This window comes from Phoenix dactylifera, chromosome 2 (assembly GCF_009389715.1).
Source record: "Phoenix dactylifera cultivar Barhee BC4 chromosome 2, palm_55x_up_171113_PBpolish2nd_filt_p, whole genome shotgun sequence".
Taxonomy (NCBI): Eukaryota; Viridiplantae; Streptophyta; class Magnoliopsida; order Arecales; family Arecaceae; genus Phoenix; species Phoenix dactylifera.
The window spans coordinates 8,212,151-8,231,533 of record NC_052393.1 but is presented as its reverse complement, the minus strand read 5'-3'; the positions used below and the strand labels follow the sequence as shown (position 1 = coordinate 8,231,533).

At 36.8% G+C, this 19,383-nt stretch overlaps 1 protein-coding gene across 2 annotated transcripts; it reads right to left on the bottom strand.

Annotated features, from left to right (window-relative positions):
• Nucleotides 1-702: 702 nt before the first annotated feature.
• On the bottom strand, nt 703-17,541 carry LOC103713599 (E3 ubiquitin-protein ligase RNF25). 2 transcript variants are annotated; one of them, XM_008800588.4, is made up of 7 exons: nt 17,237-17,541; nt 15,634-15,672; nt 11,075-11,212; nt 6,996-7,135; nt 6,819-6,910; nt 6,111-6,226; nt 703-1,404 (listed from the first exon to the last, which is right to left on the bottom strand). In XM_008800588.4, exons 1-7 carry the CDS (start codon nt 17,381-17,383, stop codon nt 1,003-1,005), a joined length of 1,074 nt encoding a protein of 357 aa, XP_008798810.2. In that variant the 5' UTR covers nt 17,384-17,541; the 3' UTR covers nt 703-1,002. The 2 variants fall into 2 exon arrangements, with proteins under 2 accessions (XP_008798810.2, XP_038975802.1); XM_039119874.1 differs by lacking the exon at nt 11,075-11,212.
• Between the last annotated feature and the right edge of the window lie 1,842 nt (nt 17,542-19,383).

Sequence of the window (19,383 nt, the reverse complement as noted above, 5' to 3'; positions counted from 1 at the left end):
TTTATAAGTAACGCGAGCCATCAAAATTTAGCCTTATGTCCTACGTTTCCGAGTTTTCCTTGCAACCAAAATTTTAAGAAAAAAAAAAAGAAAAGCTTTTTAACTGAGCATTCGATCAAGGACACCTTCTTGATAGCCTGGATGTTACAAGGCTGATGCAACAATAGTGATAACCAACAATAAAACACCAGAGAGAAGAAACCTCGTATCACATTATGATTAATTTCTTAATGATTGAAGTCGAAAATGTTGCAAGTCATATCGAAGTACGCAATAGATAAATGCCAACTGTTACCAGAATCCATTGCCCTATTGAACTTGATTCTCTTTTCGACTTCTTTTTCTTAATAGCTGTTCAACTTATATAGTCCGAAAGCACCTCCCCAGCAAATTCGACATGAACCGTGCCAACTTTGCCAAACTTTGGACGTTTTCATTTCCTTGCGCAAAGTCCTAAAAATCCTTCAGAACAGAAAAACTGTTAAATTTCCAGAACATGGAGACCAGTAACTTAAAAACAAATGCTAGAGGACATTCGTATCCGTCATTACTGGAAAGATCCGCGCACAAACGTACATGATCACGGGCATGACAAAACGGCTCTATAAATGAACGGCTGGACCTTGCCTGTTCATTGAATAAAATACATTGATCATCTTTTACAGAGCAGATTGAAAAGGACGAGAAACTTGGGACAAGATATACTTCTTAAAAAATAGACAATTTGCATATAAATATATTTTCACGGTCTCTGTGAAATGTTCCCATTAGGAAATCTCTCTCACACACAAAAGAATAGGCATATAAATATATAATGAAGGCAATACTCAAACAAATACAAATTGCATATGGCAGCTCGATATGCACCACGATACACTAGTTCTGCCCATCAGGCATATGGCGCGTACATGCTTGCAATGTAACTTCTTTTCTCGAAAAATAAGGGTGGAAAACAGGGCTCTTATGTTCAGAGAAAAAGAAAGAAAGAAAGAAACAACTATGTCACTGCTCCGAAGTCTGCACTTCTTTCTTGATCCACTGTTTTCGCACTGGTTGTGCATGTTTTTGTTTTCTTGAATTATGAAGACTGTTCTTTCTCCTCATGCTTGTATTCTTTTGCTTGCTTGTGGATGCTTTGTTTATGGAGGTATTTGAATCAAAGGTTGAACGGTCAGCGGTATCTCCGCATAGTTCACCTCTGGTCTCTACAGATGTAGTAGGCAGCGAGAGAGGTTCAGGAAGAAACATCCCAGGTAATATCTGAAGGTTTTTTGTGGGTTCAATCAGACCGTTGTTTTCTTGCTGCAAGTTTAACAAGCCCTCAAATTTCTCCCTTCTCTTATTCTCCAACTCTGATTGTAGAAACAGTTTATCATCTTCATCTCTGTCCATTCCTGCAAATCTCTGCGTAAGCAAAGCAATAATGAGTGTTGCATTGTCGCATCATCTATGAAAATTCTTGGATACACAGCAAAACTTTGGTCTCCAGTCGGCACCTTTCTCCTCAGCACGTGTGCTGGGGAGAGGTTCTCAGTTTGAACACAGAAGATAGCATGCCCATCGTGTTTCTCAAAATTAAAAAAAAAAATCAATTACATTAAAATATGCAATCCTCGTTTCTGTCATTGGTAGTAGTTGCACCAAGCATCAGCCAAAAGTCAAGAAAGACAAAAGAAGGGAAAACTACTTTAAATTATCTGGACATGTTGGAGGCTTCAGGGAGCCAATTAATAAAAAACAGTCTACCTCTAATAAAGATAGCTGCAAACAATGGGATGGGCTGCCAATTGTCTGAGTAGTATCACATGCTTCAACTCATATGTGACACCTAAAGCATCATGATTTGCCACCTGTTGGACCCCATTCTATATGTCAACTGGCGTGCGCCACCCTCTATCTCCATTTGCAGACACCAACAAGATAAGCCGAATTCCCAATCAAGAGAAGAGATTAGGAAAAACTTAACAATGTAAGCCGAGATATGAGATGCTTGCTATTTTGGGGATCAGATCTACAAAATGAATCAATGCAGACGATACTTAAACGGTCCTTAATTGATGGTATAAGGTCTGTTCTTTGTGTATATATTAGGTTCCTCTAGTACTTAGCATGTGCTTTGCACGTGCCTATCTAAGAAGGAAGGGGAAGCATGCATGTGCCCCCGGGGGATGTTGACAGGGATCTCTCTCCCCTCCCCTCTTTTTTAGCAAGAAAATGGACCCCATGCAGAGACTTCTAAGAGTCTAGCCATACTTGCCCGATTCCAGAAGTTCCATTACATAATAAAATACAGATTTGCATAATCTTATACCATATTAAATACAAGAGTATTCCTTAGAAGATATCACCTGTCAAATTTTTTCCTGAAATACCCTACCATGTGTCCCTCAAAATCCATCCAAATATTCGGTGGATCTTCCCTCAGTCTGCCCATCTCTCTCACGCACAGAAAGGTCACATGTCCCATCCTTGTTGGGAGCTTTCTTTTTATTACAAAAAATCCAGCTACAAATTTTTATGTATCTTATTTTATTATGTTCTTATCATGGTTTGCTGTACCGCCCGATCGGGGTGCACTATACCATACCGGAAGAAAACCGGTACGAAACTTAATTTTGAATCAGTATAAACCCCGTAGCGAGACGTACTATCCCATACCGAGGTGTACCGACCTATACCAAGGTGCATACCAGCCTATACCAACTTGTATTGCGGCGTATTGAGATAAAAATTTAGAAAAATAGTTAGAGAGCCATTTCGATACAGAGATGTATCGTACCGTACCGTATCGATAAGGTTCCGATATGGTACCTGGTACCGAGATTACGGACCTTGATTCTTATGATGTATTTTCTAATTATATATAGTATTAATTTTTTAATTTATTTTATTAATATTTTATGGTTATATATCATCAATTTTATATTTTTGTTTCATTTTCAATCTTTATTTAATCTATTTTATAATACTTTACATATTATATATATATATATATGTACTTTTCAAATCAACAGCTACAGTTCTTGTATTCCGTATTTTCAATTCCTTTTTCTTATCTCTTTTAATTTGTTTCTTTTTTATTTTTTATTTTAGATTTATTTCCTTATTTTGTAACCTATCTTTTGTATTCAATTTATTTATTTTGTTTTAAACATAAATTAGTAAATTAATTTTTCTATTGTTAATGTACCTTTGCTTATGAAAAACAAAATAAAATTAAATTAAATAAAAATTAAGCAAAGTTATCTGACAACATTACGTCATAACAACCTCGCAATACTTTTAGCAACATAGATATGACAAAACAAAGCTCAAAACAAGAAAGAAGGAAAATGAAAGCATCTGAACCCAATTTGCACAAGTGACCCCTTATCATGATTGATTTTACAACTATTTCATAACCCATGTTTATGAGAAAGAAAGCAACAACATTATTGATGTGGTTCCTACAATCCTGAAACATCACAAGATCAAGGCTCCTTGTAGAACAGATTGCAACTTGCATCAAAGAAAAGCCCAACCTCAAGTGAGTCTCGGAAGAGGGAATAAGATCCAAAGCCTACTGTTTGGTGCCAAAAGCTTTCAGGACTTGCAAATTGGACTAGTCCCTTCAACTTCCCTGAGCCCAAGACACCTAAGGATATGCATGATGACATGGAATAAGAGCAGATAAAGGTGCCTTAGTGGCTCAGAACAAATCGCAAACCTTCCTTAGCAGCATCCTGCCAAAACTCAGAGATATCCTCAAGCTTCAACAGCCTGAAATTTCAGTCAGGACCTAGATTAACAAAAGAAGAAGAAGAAATGGTCTCCTTGGAGTGAATCAAGATAAAGTGGAGATGAGGCTCAAAAACCTCTTAAGGGACTTCTTGCCGCCTCATGGCGATGCTTAGGGATTTACGAGAGAACAGAATTTAGGAGTCTAGTTTAGGATTTTGGAAGCTGGGGGAAGAGGAATTTCCAGGGTTATGGCTTTAAAGTGGAAGACAAGGAGATTGCGAGAACCATGAGAAAAAAGGAGGGTTGGGAGAGGGGAAGGCAAGAAGGTTTATGAGAGTGGATGCAAGAAAAAGATGGGAGCAGCAGTTAACCTGCACAGAATGGACATATGGCAGGTCTGAAGCCAAAAGATTGTACGAGCATGTGAGGGCACATGCATGCAGGCCACATTACAACAGTCTATTCTGTAGACGAGAAGAGGAGGTTTACCAACATAAATGGTACTAGGCAGGAGAGACTACTAGCAAGAAAGGGGAGAGACATGGGCCCCATCACATTCTGATCAACAAGGAATCCAATATTAGAACTAGCAATGCCACACAATTCTCTCTTTACTAACATGAAAAGCAATATTACAGATGGTGCTTAGATAGGGTTCCTCTAGTCTGATGCAGAAATGATCAGTTTAGATTTTAAATATCAAGAGCAATTCATCATAAGTTTTATGTCTAGCACAGGAAAATTCGACAAGAAAATGGAGAGCGCAGTCCAGATAGTAATTTCGAGTAATTTTCATACCATAATTTATCTATCCATGCTTCTAGGTTCAACCACCTCCAAATATGTTCAACTACTCAACTATGCCAACTTCAAGGATGGACTTTCGAGACATGACAAGTGCCTCGACAATGTCTGCTGAAATCCAAAACTCAATGGAAAGAAAAAAAAATCCAGCTTGTCTAACCCTAAAAGAACCATTCTTCAAATTTCTCTAAACATATAACTCAATCAGCAATTATGGAGGAGGAAAGCACCATAAGCATTCATGCATGCATAGAGTGATCAACTTATTTACTTCGTTTTTTTCCTTTTCTAGCAGTTTGAAGTTCTGTTTAAAACTCTAAAATCGAAATTGAAATTTTCTAAATTTGTCTAGAAGATCTGAAACGAGTTCAGTTTCAGAGTTCCTACAGATACTAATTTCTGGGGCCTAGTCTACCAGCGTATATGAGCTGGGATCCAGAGAGCCAGCATTAGTTCATGCTAAGCTCAGATGGTCAACCAAGCTAGCTTGAGCTCAGCTAATGTTCAAAACAATCCAAGACTATGGTCAGCCAAGCTAGCCAAGCTCAGCTAACGTTCAAAACAAGCCAAGACCAGCGAGCATGAAATTAGCTTGCTTGGAATGTAGAGTTAAAACGAAACACGCGCAGCTCAAACCAATAAACCATGAGCGAGAGATTGGGGAGGGAGGGAGGGGGAGAGAGAGAGAGAGGAGGAAAGAAGAAAGTTTTTCTCCCCTTTTTTTTTTGTTTTGGGGGGGGCATCACTTCAGAACCTAGTTTCTTTATATCCCTGCAGGATATTCCTACAATAATACCCAAATAGGCCCTTAAAGTTTCTTTATATTTTCCCCAAATTTTAATTAACATTTATTTTGGATTTTTTTAACTTTTAAAGGAACCTGGCTGAAACTAAAAGGTCTTTTTTCTCTTTTCTTGCAACTGAACTAAAAGCTAAGAACACCGAAACTCACGTGAAAGTAGACTGATGAATCTGGACTCCTGCATTTTGTAGTTTCAAGAAACAAAGATTTATTGAGATTCATTTATTTCTTCTTTCTCTTCACTGTATTGTGTCTTTATCAAAGGAACCATCAATTATGCCCTTCAATTAAAAAAGTCCAGCTACATTCAGATTATCTGGGTTACAAGAACTAGAGATGAATGGATAAGAAGCTATGGATAGCATAAAACTAAGACCCTGACAAAACTAGTTCTAAAGAAGATATTTGCTTTCCATCACAACAGAATGTGCAAACTGCAAAAATCAAGCGCTAGACGAGATCAGATTGCAGAAACATAGCATGGATATCAGAAATCAAAAGGAAAGTGGATAATTATTAGCAAGATCTCCTGGTGACACTATGAGAATCTGAGACTCTTCAATGAGAACTTAACTGCTGATAATAAGCCATGCAGGAAATGGTTTAGTTGATATTAATTGGATAACTAGTCAAACAAGGTGTAAGCTGATGACTACAAAAGCATCCGCAACCCAAGAGAAGATCATACCACTCTAAAAGCCAATGAATGTATTGCCGTAAAAAAAAAATAATAATTAAAAAAAAAACAGAGATCACATGGATACAAAAGGGAATGGATGCATACCAGTTGAGATAAATTTGTTTCAAGGTAATCAAGAACATGCTCAATATCCTTTGCATCAAACACCTTCCGACAAACAGGGCAAGTTCCTTTGTGTTGATTTACAGTGGCAGGCATATCTGAGCTGGACATCAGCAGTTCTCACTAAATATCATATGTTAGCAGTTAAAAGCATAAAACTACAAAAAAAATTTACAACTAATTTGATGGCAACCTAGTACAGTATTATTGTTTATAGAAATTCAGTTTTATAAAATATATCTAAAAATAATTTCTTGAAAAAAAAGAAAATAATAAGGGGAAGACATGTCAAACTTTTGCCCAAGTCATTTGGTTCCAGAATCACTATAATGTTAACCCTCTAGAACTTACAGCCTACTTAAAAGAAATAATATCATGCAGATACCCTGTCAAATTGTCTTCCCAATAAGTTGACTTTGCTGGACTGGAAAACCTTAAGAATTCATATAATTATTCATGAAAGGTATGAAAACAAATATGGGATATCATAGTCAAGGACTAATTTGGCAGATAGAGAACAATGTTAAAAAAAAAAAAAAGATCACTCTGACGAAAATAGATGTGCAAAGAAGAGCTCCCATAGCTGAGTTAGGCAAAAGTGAACACCAGAGAAATATCTTCACAGCAAGATTCCCCCTTTTGTCTGTTCCATGTTTTTTATAAATGAAGGAGCACATTAAGAAGAAATACCCCTTTGTTCTATAGCAGCAGCAGTAGTTTCCTGAGCTATTTTGTTGTCATTTTGCTCCTGGAGCCATTTCCACCACCTGATAATACATTCACTAACAAAGAAGGAATACAAACAAGGTATCAATCAAAAATAGTCCAAACAGGGATTCAAAACAGAAAAATAAGATAGGAAACCACCTGTGAAAGCAGTGATAGCAGGACATCAGCTTCATAAATGGCAAAGAAGAATCATCTTTATCTTGTGTGACCAAAGGATATAGACATAATGGGCAGTTTCCTTCAGGATGGTTCATATTAGAAAGAATCTCCACTGCTTCCTGCAATATTCAAACCAATCAGATTCGATGCAAACACAAAGTATTGTCTTACATATTACGTACGAATATTATAATAATTTTTCAAGCGTTCCAGGCTTCCAGCAATATCTATCCATCCACAAGAAACATCAAATTTATGTTTATCAATTTTTGGCACCATGATCTACGAAAATAACCTTTGCAACTAAATACCAAAAGCTATAGTGCTTCATGGAGGCCAATTGATCATCTTTAGTGCACTTAAATGTGCTTTGCTTCAGCTGGGTTTGGAAAACCAAAGTCCAATCCAGAGTTAACACCAAAGTTCGCGGTCTCGGTACCAGACCCTATACTGGTGCCACACTAGCATAGTGTCAGTACGGTACGGTAAGCAATTTTTTGGCGTACCGAGTGTCAGTATGCCACCGGTACCCATACCGTACGGTACGGTACGGCATATCATGGTTAACATTGTTCTGATGGTAATCTGCTTGGGAGAGGTTACGATGCAAATCGTTCCTGCCTCCTAGGAGAGCTATAGCATTTTATAGAACTAAATATCTAATCAGGCTTCTTGGTCCTTAGTTAAAGGAACAATCAGTCCCAACATTACCTGCCTCCTAGGAGAGCTATAGCATTTTATAGAACTAAATATCTAATCAGGCTTCTTGGTCCTTAGTTAAAGGAACAATCAGTCCCAACATTATAAAGCAACAAATTCTGCTACAAAACATGGGAATATTAAATATACAGGCTGGTAATTTTGACTAGCCAGTTTAAAGCTTAAATTTTGAGGGACGCATGCCACAACCCAGCTGATTGCCAACCATGCAACAAACTAGGCAGAGATTTGTTCGTTGTCTCCAAAGCTGGGCAATAGGATGATCATATCAACCCCACATTTACTCACCCTGGAGTTCATCACTCTATGCCACGCTCACAATCATTTTCAGGACTCCACTAAGAATGCCGACAATAAATGCAAAGCAGGTTTTGTTATTAGGGATCAAGGGAACCAGCTATATGTTGTCCCAGCCACACAACTGAATCCATGCTCAGCACCAACAATAGAGCTCCAAACAGCCTGCGAAGAGATCCATTACACCATCAAGATCCTTGAGGCTTCAAAGCTTAGGTTAGAGGGCGACTCCCTTACTAATGTCAAAATATTTGAGCACGGCACATCCAAGGACCTCTTTCTACCCCTCTACCGCTGCTTAATGGATATTTGTCTCTGGAACTAGGGGTTGCAATGTTTCCAGATTTACCCATTCGATCAAGGTGTCTAATCAAGGAGAAGGCTGGCCTGCCAATTTATGTGGCCGAACACCATATGATAACGGAGCAAACTCATGGGTTTCCACTGGAGATAGTGATTTGCAATAGCAGATTTTGAAGATTGCATTTACCGCATGGTTATGTAAGACTTACCCTCCTTTAAGAATTATTTATGTATATGAGTCAGGGCTCAGCAGTAGACCCAGCATAACTGCCACACCCTACTAAGTACTAACCCACGATAATTACATAATTTAACTGGATTATTCCGACCCTCAAAAATAAGTGTCAATTCTTTCATCCTACAGAACTCCTACCAAACCACTTTTACAAAGAATCCCAATCATGTGCCTTGCCCTTTCCCAATATAAAAAATGATCCTGAGCATAAAGTCAGCATATTCTCATGTCACATCTGATTGAATCAGCACTTACCATTAGATTATTCTCATCCATCTGAATTCTAGGTCAGGAGGGGCCTATTACTTCTACTAGAATCAACAGAACCTTTACATGGACCCACTAATTTTATGAGAGCCAAAACTAAAACCTCCAGAAAAACCTCCAAGCTAGCACAAGAGAAATGGAAATCATAGCACAAAATTGCATCCACCAAATTCACCTGTCTCAGAATTCAGTTTTACCAATGAAATAACACATATATACTAGTTCACATATCATATGTTCTACACGCTTGAGCTTATAGCTCACCTCTTTTTACATTAAGCGTCAGAAACTATAAGCAAAAGTGTTATGCTAATATGACTGCCCTTGATAAAAGAACTTTGAATACTAGAAGTAAGGTTTTCATATTAACCTTTAACCTCAATGCCAACACCTTAATAACAATCTTACTAATTGTCCTATTGTTCATCAGTATTTTCTGCTTTAGTACCATATGACAATCTTATGACTGTTTAGATGGCAATATATAATAAGCAGAATGGAACCTGAGTTAACATCAGCAGCCACAAGATTGTCCGAGCATCTGCATTGTAGGCATGCAAATCTCAATAAGCACCCCTATCCACACCACCCCATCCTACAGAGATCCTTTTAAGCATTCCTGATCCTACACTCATTTTGCTTGTTAGTCTATAAATGGCATCTATTCAACTGAAACTGAAAGATTTAAACTAAGGTCATACTTAGGGCCATCCAAGGCCCATTCAGCACCAATAAATGCTATTCCTTGTAAGCTCAGTCCAATTCCCTAAAAGGGAAAGAGCATGAAGCAAGAAAAAAAGGATATTCCTTAAGAGTTAAAAGTCTTGAACTTCCTTGCCCACCATTTAAATCCTTTAAGAAAGGCCACTCCCTTCAGAAGTGTACGTATTGAAAATAGAGGCACTAGAAGTATACTGCTAATCCAAGGGAAGGTAGAATGACAACTAATTTGAAATCCTTGATCTTATTACAGTTTTTAAACCCCCTCCTCCCTTTTTCTCCTAAAAGTATACTGCTAATCCAAGGGAAGGTAGAATGACAACTAATTTTGTTCTTCTGAAAAATCTCATCCTAGAACCAATTCACAATATTAATCTAAAGGTTAGGGCCAGGAGAGACCTATTCAGCCCTAGCACATGCTAGTCGAATCCAGCTCTGTCAGCCATGGAAAAGGAAAAGAATATGAAAAGTGGAAGAGAGATGGGATCTATCAAAGCAACAAACATTCCTCAACCACCATCCAGGTTCTTTAAGAAAAATTACTACTTCTAAAAGGCTACATGCAAAATCAGTAAAGTACACTATTACTAGAATTCCAATTCCATTATCCTGAACTATGGAATCTATGCTGTTAAGCGATAAGAAAACGTCATGTTAGTTTTACTTCTATATGTGGTATTTGGACATTTCTTAGGAATCCATCGTACACAATAGTATAATCAACACCAATGAACCGACCATAATATATCCAAACCTGACATGTTACTGTAGTAAGCCAAATTTTATGCTTCTAAGAAATAAAAACCACTAGACCTCCTGAATTCTAGTCAAGCCAATCACATTGTGAACTAGGCTAAGGGTCCCATGAACTAGCATACTCATCTGGAGCCATGTCAATATCCAGGCAGTTACTGCACAAACTATGCTTTAGAAGATTCATATCACTGAATTGTTCTCCAACTATGCATAATAGTAACAGCACCACATAAAATAATAACCTGCACATCAGATGCAATACCACAGGACTTTACCTCCATGATGTAATCTGATGGTTTTCTCTCTTTTTCTTCCTTCCCATGATTGACACAGCCGATATCACACAGCTTGCATTTACAATTGTTTAATCAGTTAAAATCTGAGTAGGTTGGCTCTTTATGTCATGTTATTGACTTTCACGTATAGAACTTCAAGCAGTTGCTCCAACAAGAAAAATATATTTACATTATTTTTTTTTTTTAAAGATCAAATATATCATCTTTAGAACATCCTAGTCAATCATGGCAGAATGTTACAGATTCTATGTCTTTAGTTTTCAACTTGCTGGCACGCTGGAGGTATCAGATAATTGGGAAATTAGGAATAACATCAACACCCGACAAAAACTCATCAAAACAGGCCATGACACCAATAGGTACGGAACATAGCATATTCACACTTGCAGTTGAACAGGTGCATTAACTAGTCACCAACTCAACTATAAATAAAAACGAATCTAATGAATTCAACTGACTGCTACCTCGCAAAGGGCCACAAGCATCATGCATGAAGAGAGCTCCTGGGATTTGTTCTGTATGCTAGCAATCAAACGTGTTTGTCGATTCTCATCAAGGCCTTTCGTTTCTACAGCATATATATAAGGAGGTTCACTGGGATACTGCCATGACAAAGAAATATCAAGCATCAAGCATAGGAAATACTGGACCAAGCAAAATATTGATGACTATAGTTATCTAAATTAACATACAAAAGCTTTCATCTAACAAGGATACTTCAGCAACAAATTATACGGAATAATAATCAAAAGCCTCGTATGAATGAAGCGAGATTGCACAGTATGTACCATGTAGCAATGCATTAGATCCACAGTTATGTAATGATACTTCAGCCTATGGCTTATATTGGATAAGCCATCTGTAGTAGTCACATATGAATTTGAAAGTATGTCACATGCCCTTAGGTGCATATGTCACACAGAGATATCTTAAACAAAATGTTTCATGTAATAATCCTTGCTTAACAAGCATATGTCCTCCATTTTGGTCCAAAAATACCAATTTTTAGCATTTCAGGCAAGTATCGTGATTTATTCTATCCATAATGTTGCCATATGTCATTCCAAGTTCTCTAAATCCCCATGGAAAATCTTCCTCTATATATAACTTTTGGTCAAATATATTGGTCAGAGACAAGGTCTGCCGAACCGGTACTGGGATCCGTACCAATCGGCGGCCGGTACGGTTCGGTACCAAACCGATACTAGTACGGTAGGACGTGCCAGTTCTGTATCGGCACGTCCATTTTTTTGAGTTTTCAAGAATATTTAATTGGTAATCACTCTTTTTGAACTTTTTCAATGTTTTTAAATCTAATTTGATTTTCTTTTTATGTTTTTTGGTGTTTCTATGATCCCGGTTTAACCCAAATGATGCATTTTATTATTTTAAAACAATACAAATCATAAAATAATTAGTGAGATGTTGCATGCTACAAGGAACAACATAAAATATCCTTAAATCAAATAGTGACGTAAAAATTATAAAATAATACAACCAATTACATACATTTAAAGTACAATATACAATTATACATACGGATATCTAAAATCAGATCGAGTGGCGATGGCTCTCGTAGATATCTGAATAATCAGCATAGTCAGAAGATACATCAACCCACCTCTCTAACCAAGCGGCGTTGTAGTCTTATACGTTCATCTCATAAGAAACGTGCGCCGGGTTATAAGTACTTTCGAATCTCTCGTGAAAGCTCTGGCTCTAAGAGTTGTCCTCTAATTGATAATACGGCTGTGGAAGAGCCCATCCGAATATGCTGGCAACAAAATCCAACCCATGAGATGCTTCGGACTGCGTAAGGTAGCAGCCACCGAAAAATACCTCAAACGCACCATATCCATATCCGTATCCGTATGGGTCATAAGTTGTCTGTAGCTATGGATAATAGAATTCAGTATATGACTCAAAATATGATACGTCTATGGATCCTACTTCACGTCCAAGGTCATCTACAGCTACGGATAATAGAATCCATTATATACCTCGCGGAGCCCGTCTTCTATATGCAATCGTATCCTCGCGGGCTCTACCAGATTATACACCGTGGTCCCTATCCTGTGTAGCATGCATAAACAGAGACTCATCAACGAATCGAAAATCATTCTGCAGTTATCTCATAAATAGTGGTCTCCTGTCCTCCACTCTCTCTCTAGCGAATAGATCCATGACCATCAGAACTATCATCACTGCTACTCCTAATCTCTGAATTTGTGTACTAACTCCTCGACACTCTCCATTGGGGCTCTACCAAAAAATACATCAAATTTATCTAATATATAATCCTAATTTTTCATATTTTATTTATTTACATACTTTTAATAATTTTTAAATTTAAAAATATATTTAAATATCATAAATTCAGAAAAATATGATTTCTACCTCAAAAATTACTTCTGAATTATGGAATACATACTACTAATTTTTCATAATTTTTGATATTACTTATATATTTTTAATTATTTTTTAATTTTAAAAATATTTTTTAAATATTAATATTTCAAAAAATTAATTTCAGCTCAGATTCATGTAGAACCCAATAATGTATGCTATATTTATTTTTTAGGCCCTCAGGCATACATCAAAGGCTACTTATTTCTTAATTTTGTCTAAATTTAGACCTAGACCATCGTGCGCATGATCGCATCAAAACTTGAATGAATGGACACCAAATTTTTATGGAGAGTAGCTTGCATGCCCTTAAATACGTTTCTGATTTTAATTTTTTAAAATTTTTTATTTATTTATTTAAAAAAAAATTTAAACCAAAAATATATATTTAATTTTAAAGATTATATATAATCCAAAAATTAAAAATTTTTATTTCAGCGTGTAGATCGCCCATAGATCTACAATATATAAAAAAATCAAGCCCAAATCGAAATTTTGGCATGATATTCCCTTGTTTTGCAATTTTTGAGCTATTTTTTCAAGCCTAAAAAAAAGAAGAAATGAGATAGAAGAGAGAAAACACACCTTATTTAGCCTTGAATCTTTCTTTTGATAGCCTGCATTAATGTTGTTTTTAGAGTATTTGGGAAGGAGAAGTGGCGGAGAGAGTTGTTGCTTTCAAATGAAGTATCAGTTGGCTCCACAGCAAGTCCACAGCGTCCATCCGGTTCGAAACCGAGTTGACTCGGCCGGTTCACACCGAGTCTGCACCGAACCGGCCGATTCGAACACTTATCGGCTGGTTTCGGTCGGTAAGGGACCGATTCCGGACGGCTTGGTAGGGGTTCTGACCGGTACAGGGCTGGAACCAAAATTATTAGACGAACCAACCCGGTTTTACACTGGGTCGGTCCGGCACTGCCCAAACTGGGCGGTTCAATCCGATTCGGCAGACATTGGTCAAAGATACCCCCGGCCTAACAGTGAACATGAATCTTAGATGATGAAAAAAGTTTTTTCTATAAAAAACATTCACAGATCTTTCTTGACCTCAAGATCCACATGGAAGAACGAGTTGGCATATTTAGCCAAAGTCAATCCCCGCAATTTGATTTGGCAAGCATGTGAGGAATTCATTATTATGAATGGATCTGGAATAAAGTCGCAAATTTTTATGAGTTTTGCAAGAAGAGATGAATGAGATAAAAGAAAATAGTGCTATAATAGACAGCACACCAAACACCATTGCGATGAATGTTACTACCTAATAACAGAGACAATTAGCCGCACAATGTTACAAAAACTGCTGCTTGAGCACTTAAAGCAGCCACTTAAACAGATACATAGTGCCTCACAAAGTACCCACTTAAGCCTAGTAGCCTTTTTCTCTGTTATTCATTTAAACGATAGCTTGAACATTTAAGTGGACATGCAATTTACTTAATTGTTAATCATAGTCTAGCAACTGAAGTAAAAAAACTAAACTTTGTCCAGATGTTAATAATAACATATCATTATACCAAAAACTAAAATACATTGATATGCTACCTTACACGATGTGTTGATTTTTTTTCTTGCTTCCTTCAAGACAATATGTAAACCTTGAATGTGTTGCATCTAAGACGTCTCAAGCAGGCTAAGAAGATAATTTGGTAGTCTTTTATCCTTGACACAACCACAAGTGCCTTTTCTCATTGTAAACAACGCATCCCAATGTCCTATCAATAAAGAAGTGCACCATTCATCCCTCCAATTGGTCAGCTGCATCATATGCCCCCCGGTGCCTTTCTCTCTCTGTTTTTTCTAAATGTGTTCTTTTATGATCACTAATCCCACCAAAAGTCACAAATTTCCCTCCTTTTCCATCATCATCACCATTGTCATCATCATAATAATTTCCATTCTTCTGTATTTCAACACTACTCAAGTGTCATTTCTCCAGTTACTCCTAGGTTTGATAATAATGTTAAACCATGCTTGCACTGACTAAAATACAGCTTGCAATTAGTCTTGTCATCTCTCCAGCTTGCTTAACACCAATCATATTTATTTTAGGGGTTCTCATGATCCAAATGCCAATGGACATATGAAGCACAACCCAAGAATATACTCAGTCGACTTCTTTGAAATATGAATCTTATCAAATACAATGAAAATTAACAGATTTTTCCACATGAACATGTTACTTTGCGTTTCAAATTTCATCTATGAGTCACACTCATCAGGTCCATATCAATGCAACAATATTCAGCATCACAGAATTCTATAAAGCAGAGATAAACACAATATATGAAACCCTATTTACTTGGTAAACTTTACAAGGACCTACAATAAGCATCACACAAGGAACGCATGGTAGCTTTTTCACTTAGCCATGAACAGAGAGGTTTGTAATTGACTAAATGCAAAATGACAAACTAGCAAAAAAATCAACTCCAGTCCAATAATTCCTCTCAGAACGATATTCCGTAGCCGTCATATCATAATAATGATTAATTAGTTGTCCGCATATTGTATGACAGAATGTATAGAAGAACATAAATAACGAAAACTACACTTGATATGAGCAGGCCAAACACAAAAGTGAAATTCTTCTTTATATTTCTCCAAGTGTTACCTGAGCACATGCTTTTATTCCAAGTATGACTTCCACAAACTGCAGGAAAACAATATGTGTCAGCACTCCAAGCTAACTTTTGATACTAGGACAAACAGTTGGTAAACAATCAGTCTTCAAAAAAGCATAGTAATTATAATCACCAATATAACTTCCTCGATGAATCTTCATTTTATCGCCATTAATCTTCCTGAAAAGTTCATGGGGATATAATATATTGTGGCAAAAGAAACATATTGCTATTTTTGATAAAGATTTAAACTTAATGAATCATGGTATGAAAATCTTTTTTTTTTTATAAAAAAAGGATTCGCAGAGTCCAGAGAAGTATTCATTGGTTTGTCTTAGTAAATGAAATTCTAATTGCATGAACAAACGATCAACACTAGACGTGAAATTGTTTAGACAAGATAAGAAACCTAAGACTACAGGTGGGGTCAGTCAATTTCAAAAACATAATTCTATCCTTTTCTCTGTTCAAAGATTTAAATAACTCTGAAAATTCATGTTTTTTATTATGTGTTTGGTTGTTAAATACATGAAGATAAAAATGAAAAACCTAGCTAGACACAGATGAAAAATTACAGAACTTGAAAAATCCAGTCAAGCTACAAATTTCAATTCCAAGATTTTAAGAAATCTACGAATTTTTACTACAGAATCAAACACTCAATCATATAAGATCATTCCAGGTAGATTAGATTTATGTGCATCTCTAGACATCTCGTCTTATGCCATTCTAAAAGCATGAAACAAGAATTGTTACTCCATTAACGGTGTGACCATTCAAAACAAAGTTGATTTTCAGTTCCGTCTCTTTGTATTTGTAACGGTCCAAACCCAGTCATGATGGGTTTTGAGTAATAATTCATAGCCTAGGCATGGAAATAGACAAGAAGGTCAATAGTCATGAGAGCTTTGGGTTATTTTTATGCCACAAAAGCTAGCATTAGTTCAATTTAATCAAGTATTGATTTATATCACTTATGGTTCAAGAAACTTGATTTATACATGTGGCAGAGAGAAACACCCCATGTTTTATATATTTGTTCATTATGAATGTAATTTTCTTCAAACTCAGAGCATTCTAGGTGTTCTTCCCTCTACATAAGAAAGATTTTAGGTGACCCTCTTTTTCTTCCTATTCGTTCGCCATTCTTGTTGCTTCTACTAAATTTGGTCCACAAACTTCGAGCCCTTCCTGACCCTTGAGATAAAATCCTGAGGGGGCTATATAAACTGTAGTTGAATTACAAAGGTGAGGATTTTGGATAAGCACATCTCGCGAGCATTTGATTTTGAGGAACAACTTGAGAAGAAATTTAATAAACACAAAAGTTTGGCATACAATATTTTCCCAATCAATTCTCGAGTTATATGAAACTTCTACACCAATTTGAGTAGAATCGGAAAAAGAACATCGAGTTGCGAACCGGGATAAGAACAATGAATTGCATAAATTAACGCAAGAACATCGAAAACAAAGAACGCGCTAAATCGGACGGCTGCCAAAATTTTAGACTAGAAAGAACAAATCCAGAAATTGCGACGCATCCCGCGGAGGAAGAAACCCTAGTTCTTGGGCGGTCGGGGTTGGGGATACCTGTTGCGAAGAATCGTCGGCAGTTCGAGGCCGGATGCGGACGTTGAGATGCGGCGGGAAGTCAAGTATCACACGGCAATCGTCGCCGTAGACGGCCTGGACCGCCTCCACTTCGAGGCGGATCTCCTCCTCCTCCACCATCGCCATAGCCCACGATCTATCTGGGAGAGCCGGTCTTTTCCCTCTTATTATTAGGACGACGGAGCCGGAGAGGAAAGACGGGCCCCGGAAGGAAAAGCTTCGGCGGCTACCTGGTCATTATGGTTGCACCGCTTCCTCGCGACGCAATCTCGTGGGAGAGCTGGATGGCCATAGCGCCCCTTTTACATCCAGGTGCCGGCTCGGTTGTAATTTTTTACACGTGCCAGCCACGTGAAAAAAAAATATTAGAAATTATTTTTTATTTTTTTTTGCTAAAATAGATCTCTAAACATAACAAATTTTGAAGCACTCTGAGCAACTCCCTCTTCCCAACCCATATAGCCCTCCGGAGTTACTAGCCACATATAAGGCCATATTAGGCATTATTTTTACTATACAGGCATATAACGAACGATCTTGCATGGGGATTTAGACTTTGGAGTTTAGAAAAAGCATCCACACTTCAATTTTACTCCTGCAACCTTAAGTTAGTAGGATTCTATTGATTGGATGCTTAGGGTTTTGCATGACATAGAAAAGACATGTAAAGAATATTGATTTGGGATTTTGCGTATATACCAGCAAGATATAGGTTATTATATTTTTATCTTTTTGAAAATCATACATACATTGTTTCTTATTTAACTTTTTTTTTTTTTTGGTTGCTAGCATGAGTAAGTTGTTATCTTAAATGTAATAACTCCATAATTTTTTTTACTTAGCATCCCTAAAAAAAAATTCCAACATTACTTTTTTTTTTGGCAAAGAGATTTTTTTTTTGCATAAGTAATTTAAAGATATTGAGACCAAATATCGATGTTAAAATAAAGTTTTATACTAAAAATTAATTATGAGACAAAATGAAGGGTATATGTATATTTAGATTAAAAAAAAATACAAACCAAAAGTGATGAATATCCCTCTTAGAATCTATAGATAATTTTTTTTGTTTTATAAACATAAACCGGTGAGCCTAAAAATAATGAATGCTCTTCATTCAAGAATTTATACATAATTTTAAGTTTACTAATTTTTATATACCAACCTTGGAATCATTGTGCGACTAACATATAAAAAGTGACATGCAAAATCAACAAGATGTCCATGGAAATTTTGTTCATAATATTTTAGGCTCATAGTTCATTTTTTTTATCTTGTGGTCTAAGTCACTATATGGGCACCATAGACTTTTAAATAAAAAATCTTCAATTCAAGTATCCATAAATAATTTTAGATTTTTTACTTTGACCCTAGAATAATTCCATGGGCAACAAAATTAATAACAGACCATTTGGAATTTTATTGATAATTTCTTGATCCAAAATTTATATTTCCATATGAATATAAATGGTATGAATATGAATAATTTTTTATATATTACTAACCATCTATTAAGGAATGGATGGCTAGAAAGAGCTAATTAGGGACCTATATTCTAGTCTACATTCCAATAGCAAGTCCAGTAATTTAAAACAAGACAGAAAGGCTTGGTCAAATCCAAAGAGATGAGAAGTTGTCCTCTTTTGCCCAGATAGGGTAGTTTAGAGAGGAGCATCCATGGCTGCAGGTACTCTCTTTCAAGACTTTGTCCATGCCTTTCTATCTCATGACTCGGCCTCTACGATGGTGCCGCCACTAAATCTTCCCTGGTTGTGATCGTAAGTTTATCATTCTTCTGTGGGTCCGGGGTTCAAGACCAGGTTTTTGCGAATGGTTGTTGCCTCCAATGGCGGTAGTAGGATATAGAAGCCATGTCACTGGCATCATCGAAGGGGAGATATGGAGGGGACGACAGAAACATCGAAACAGGAGCAAATTGGGTAAATGGGGGCAGTAACAACACTGAAACCAATAGGAGAAGGAAACCAGAGCGTGAGAGAGATGGCGCGAGAGCGAAGGTAGTGGCAGTCGCATACTTGGTATTGCTGGACGGAGAAGTTTTGTGTTCTTGGAGGGAGTTGGAACGTAACTCAGATTTTAAGTTGGAAGATTTCTCCTTTTTAGAT

Bases quoted from the DNA above. Each gene is read 5' to 3' on its own strand.
- LOC103713599 (XM_008800588.4), bottom strand. From the start codon at position 17,383: ATGGCGATGGTGGAGGAGGAGGAGATCCGCCTCGAAGTGGAGGCGGTC. The intron at 7,136-11,074 runs GTAGCAGTCAGT...TGAATATTGCAG, and splicing joins TGCTTGTGGCCCTTTGCGAG to GAAGCAGTGGAGATTCTTTC. The intron at 6,911-6,995 runs GTGGTTTCCTAT...CTTCTTTGTTAG, and splicing joins TGCTATCACTGCTTTCACAG to TGAATGTATTATCAGGTGGT.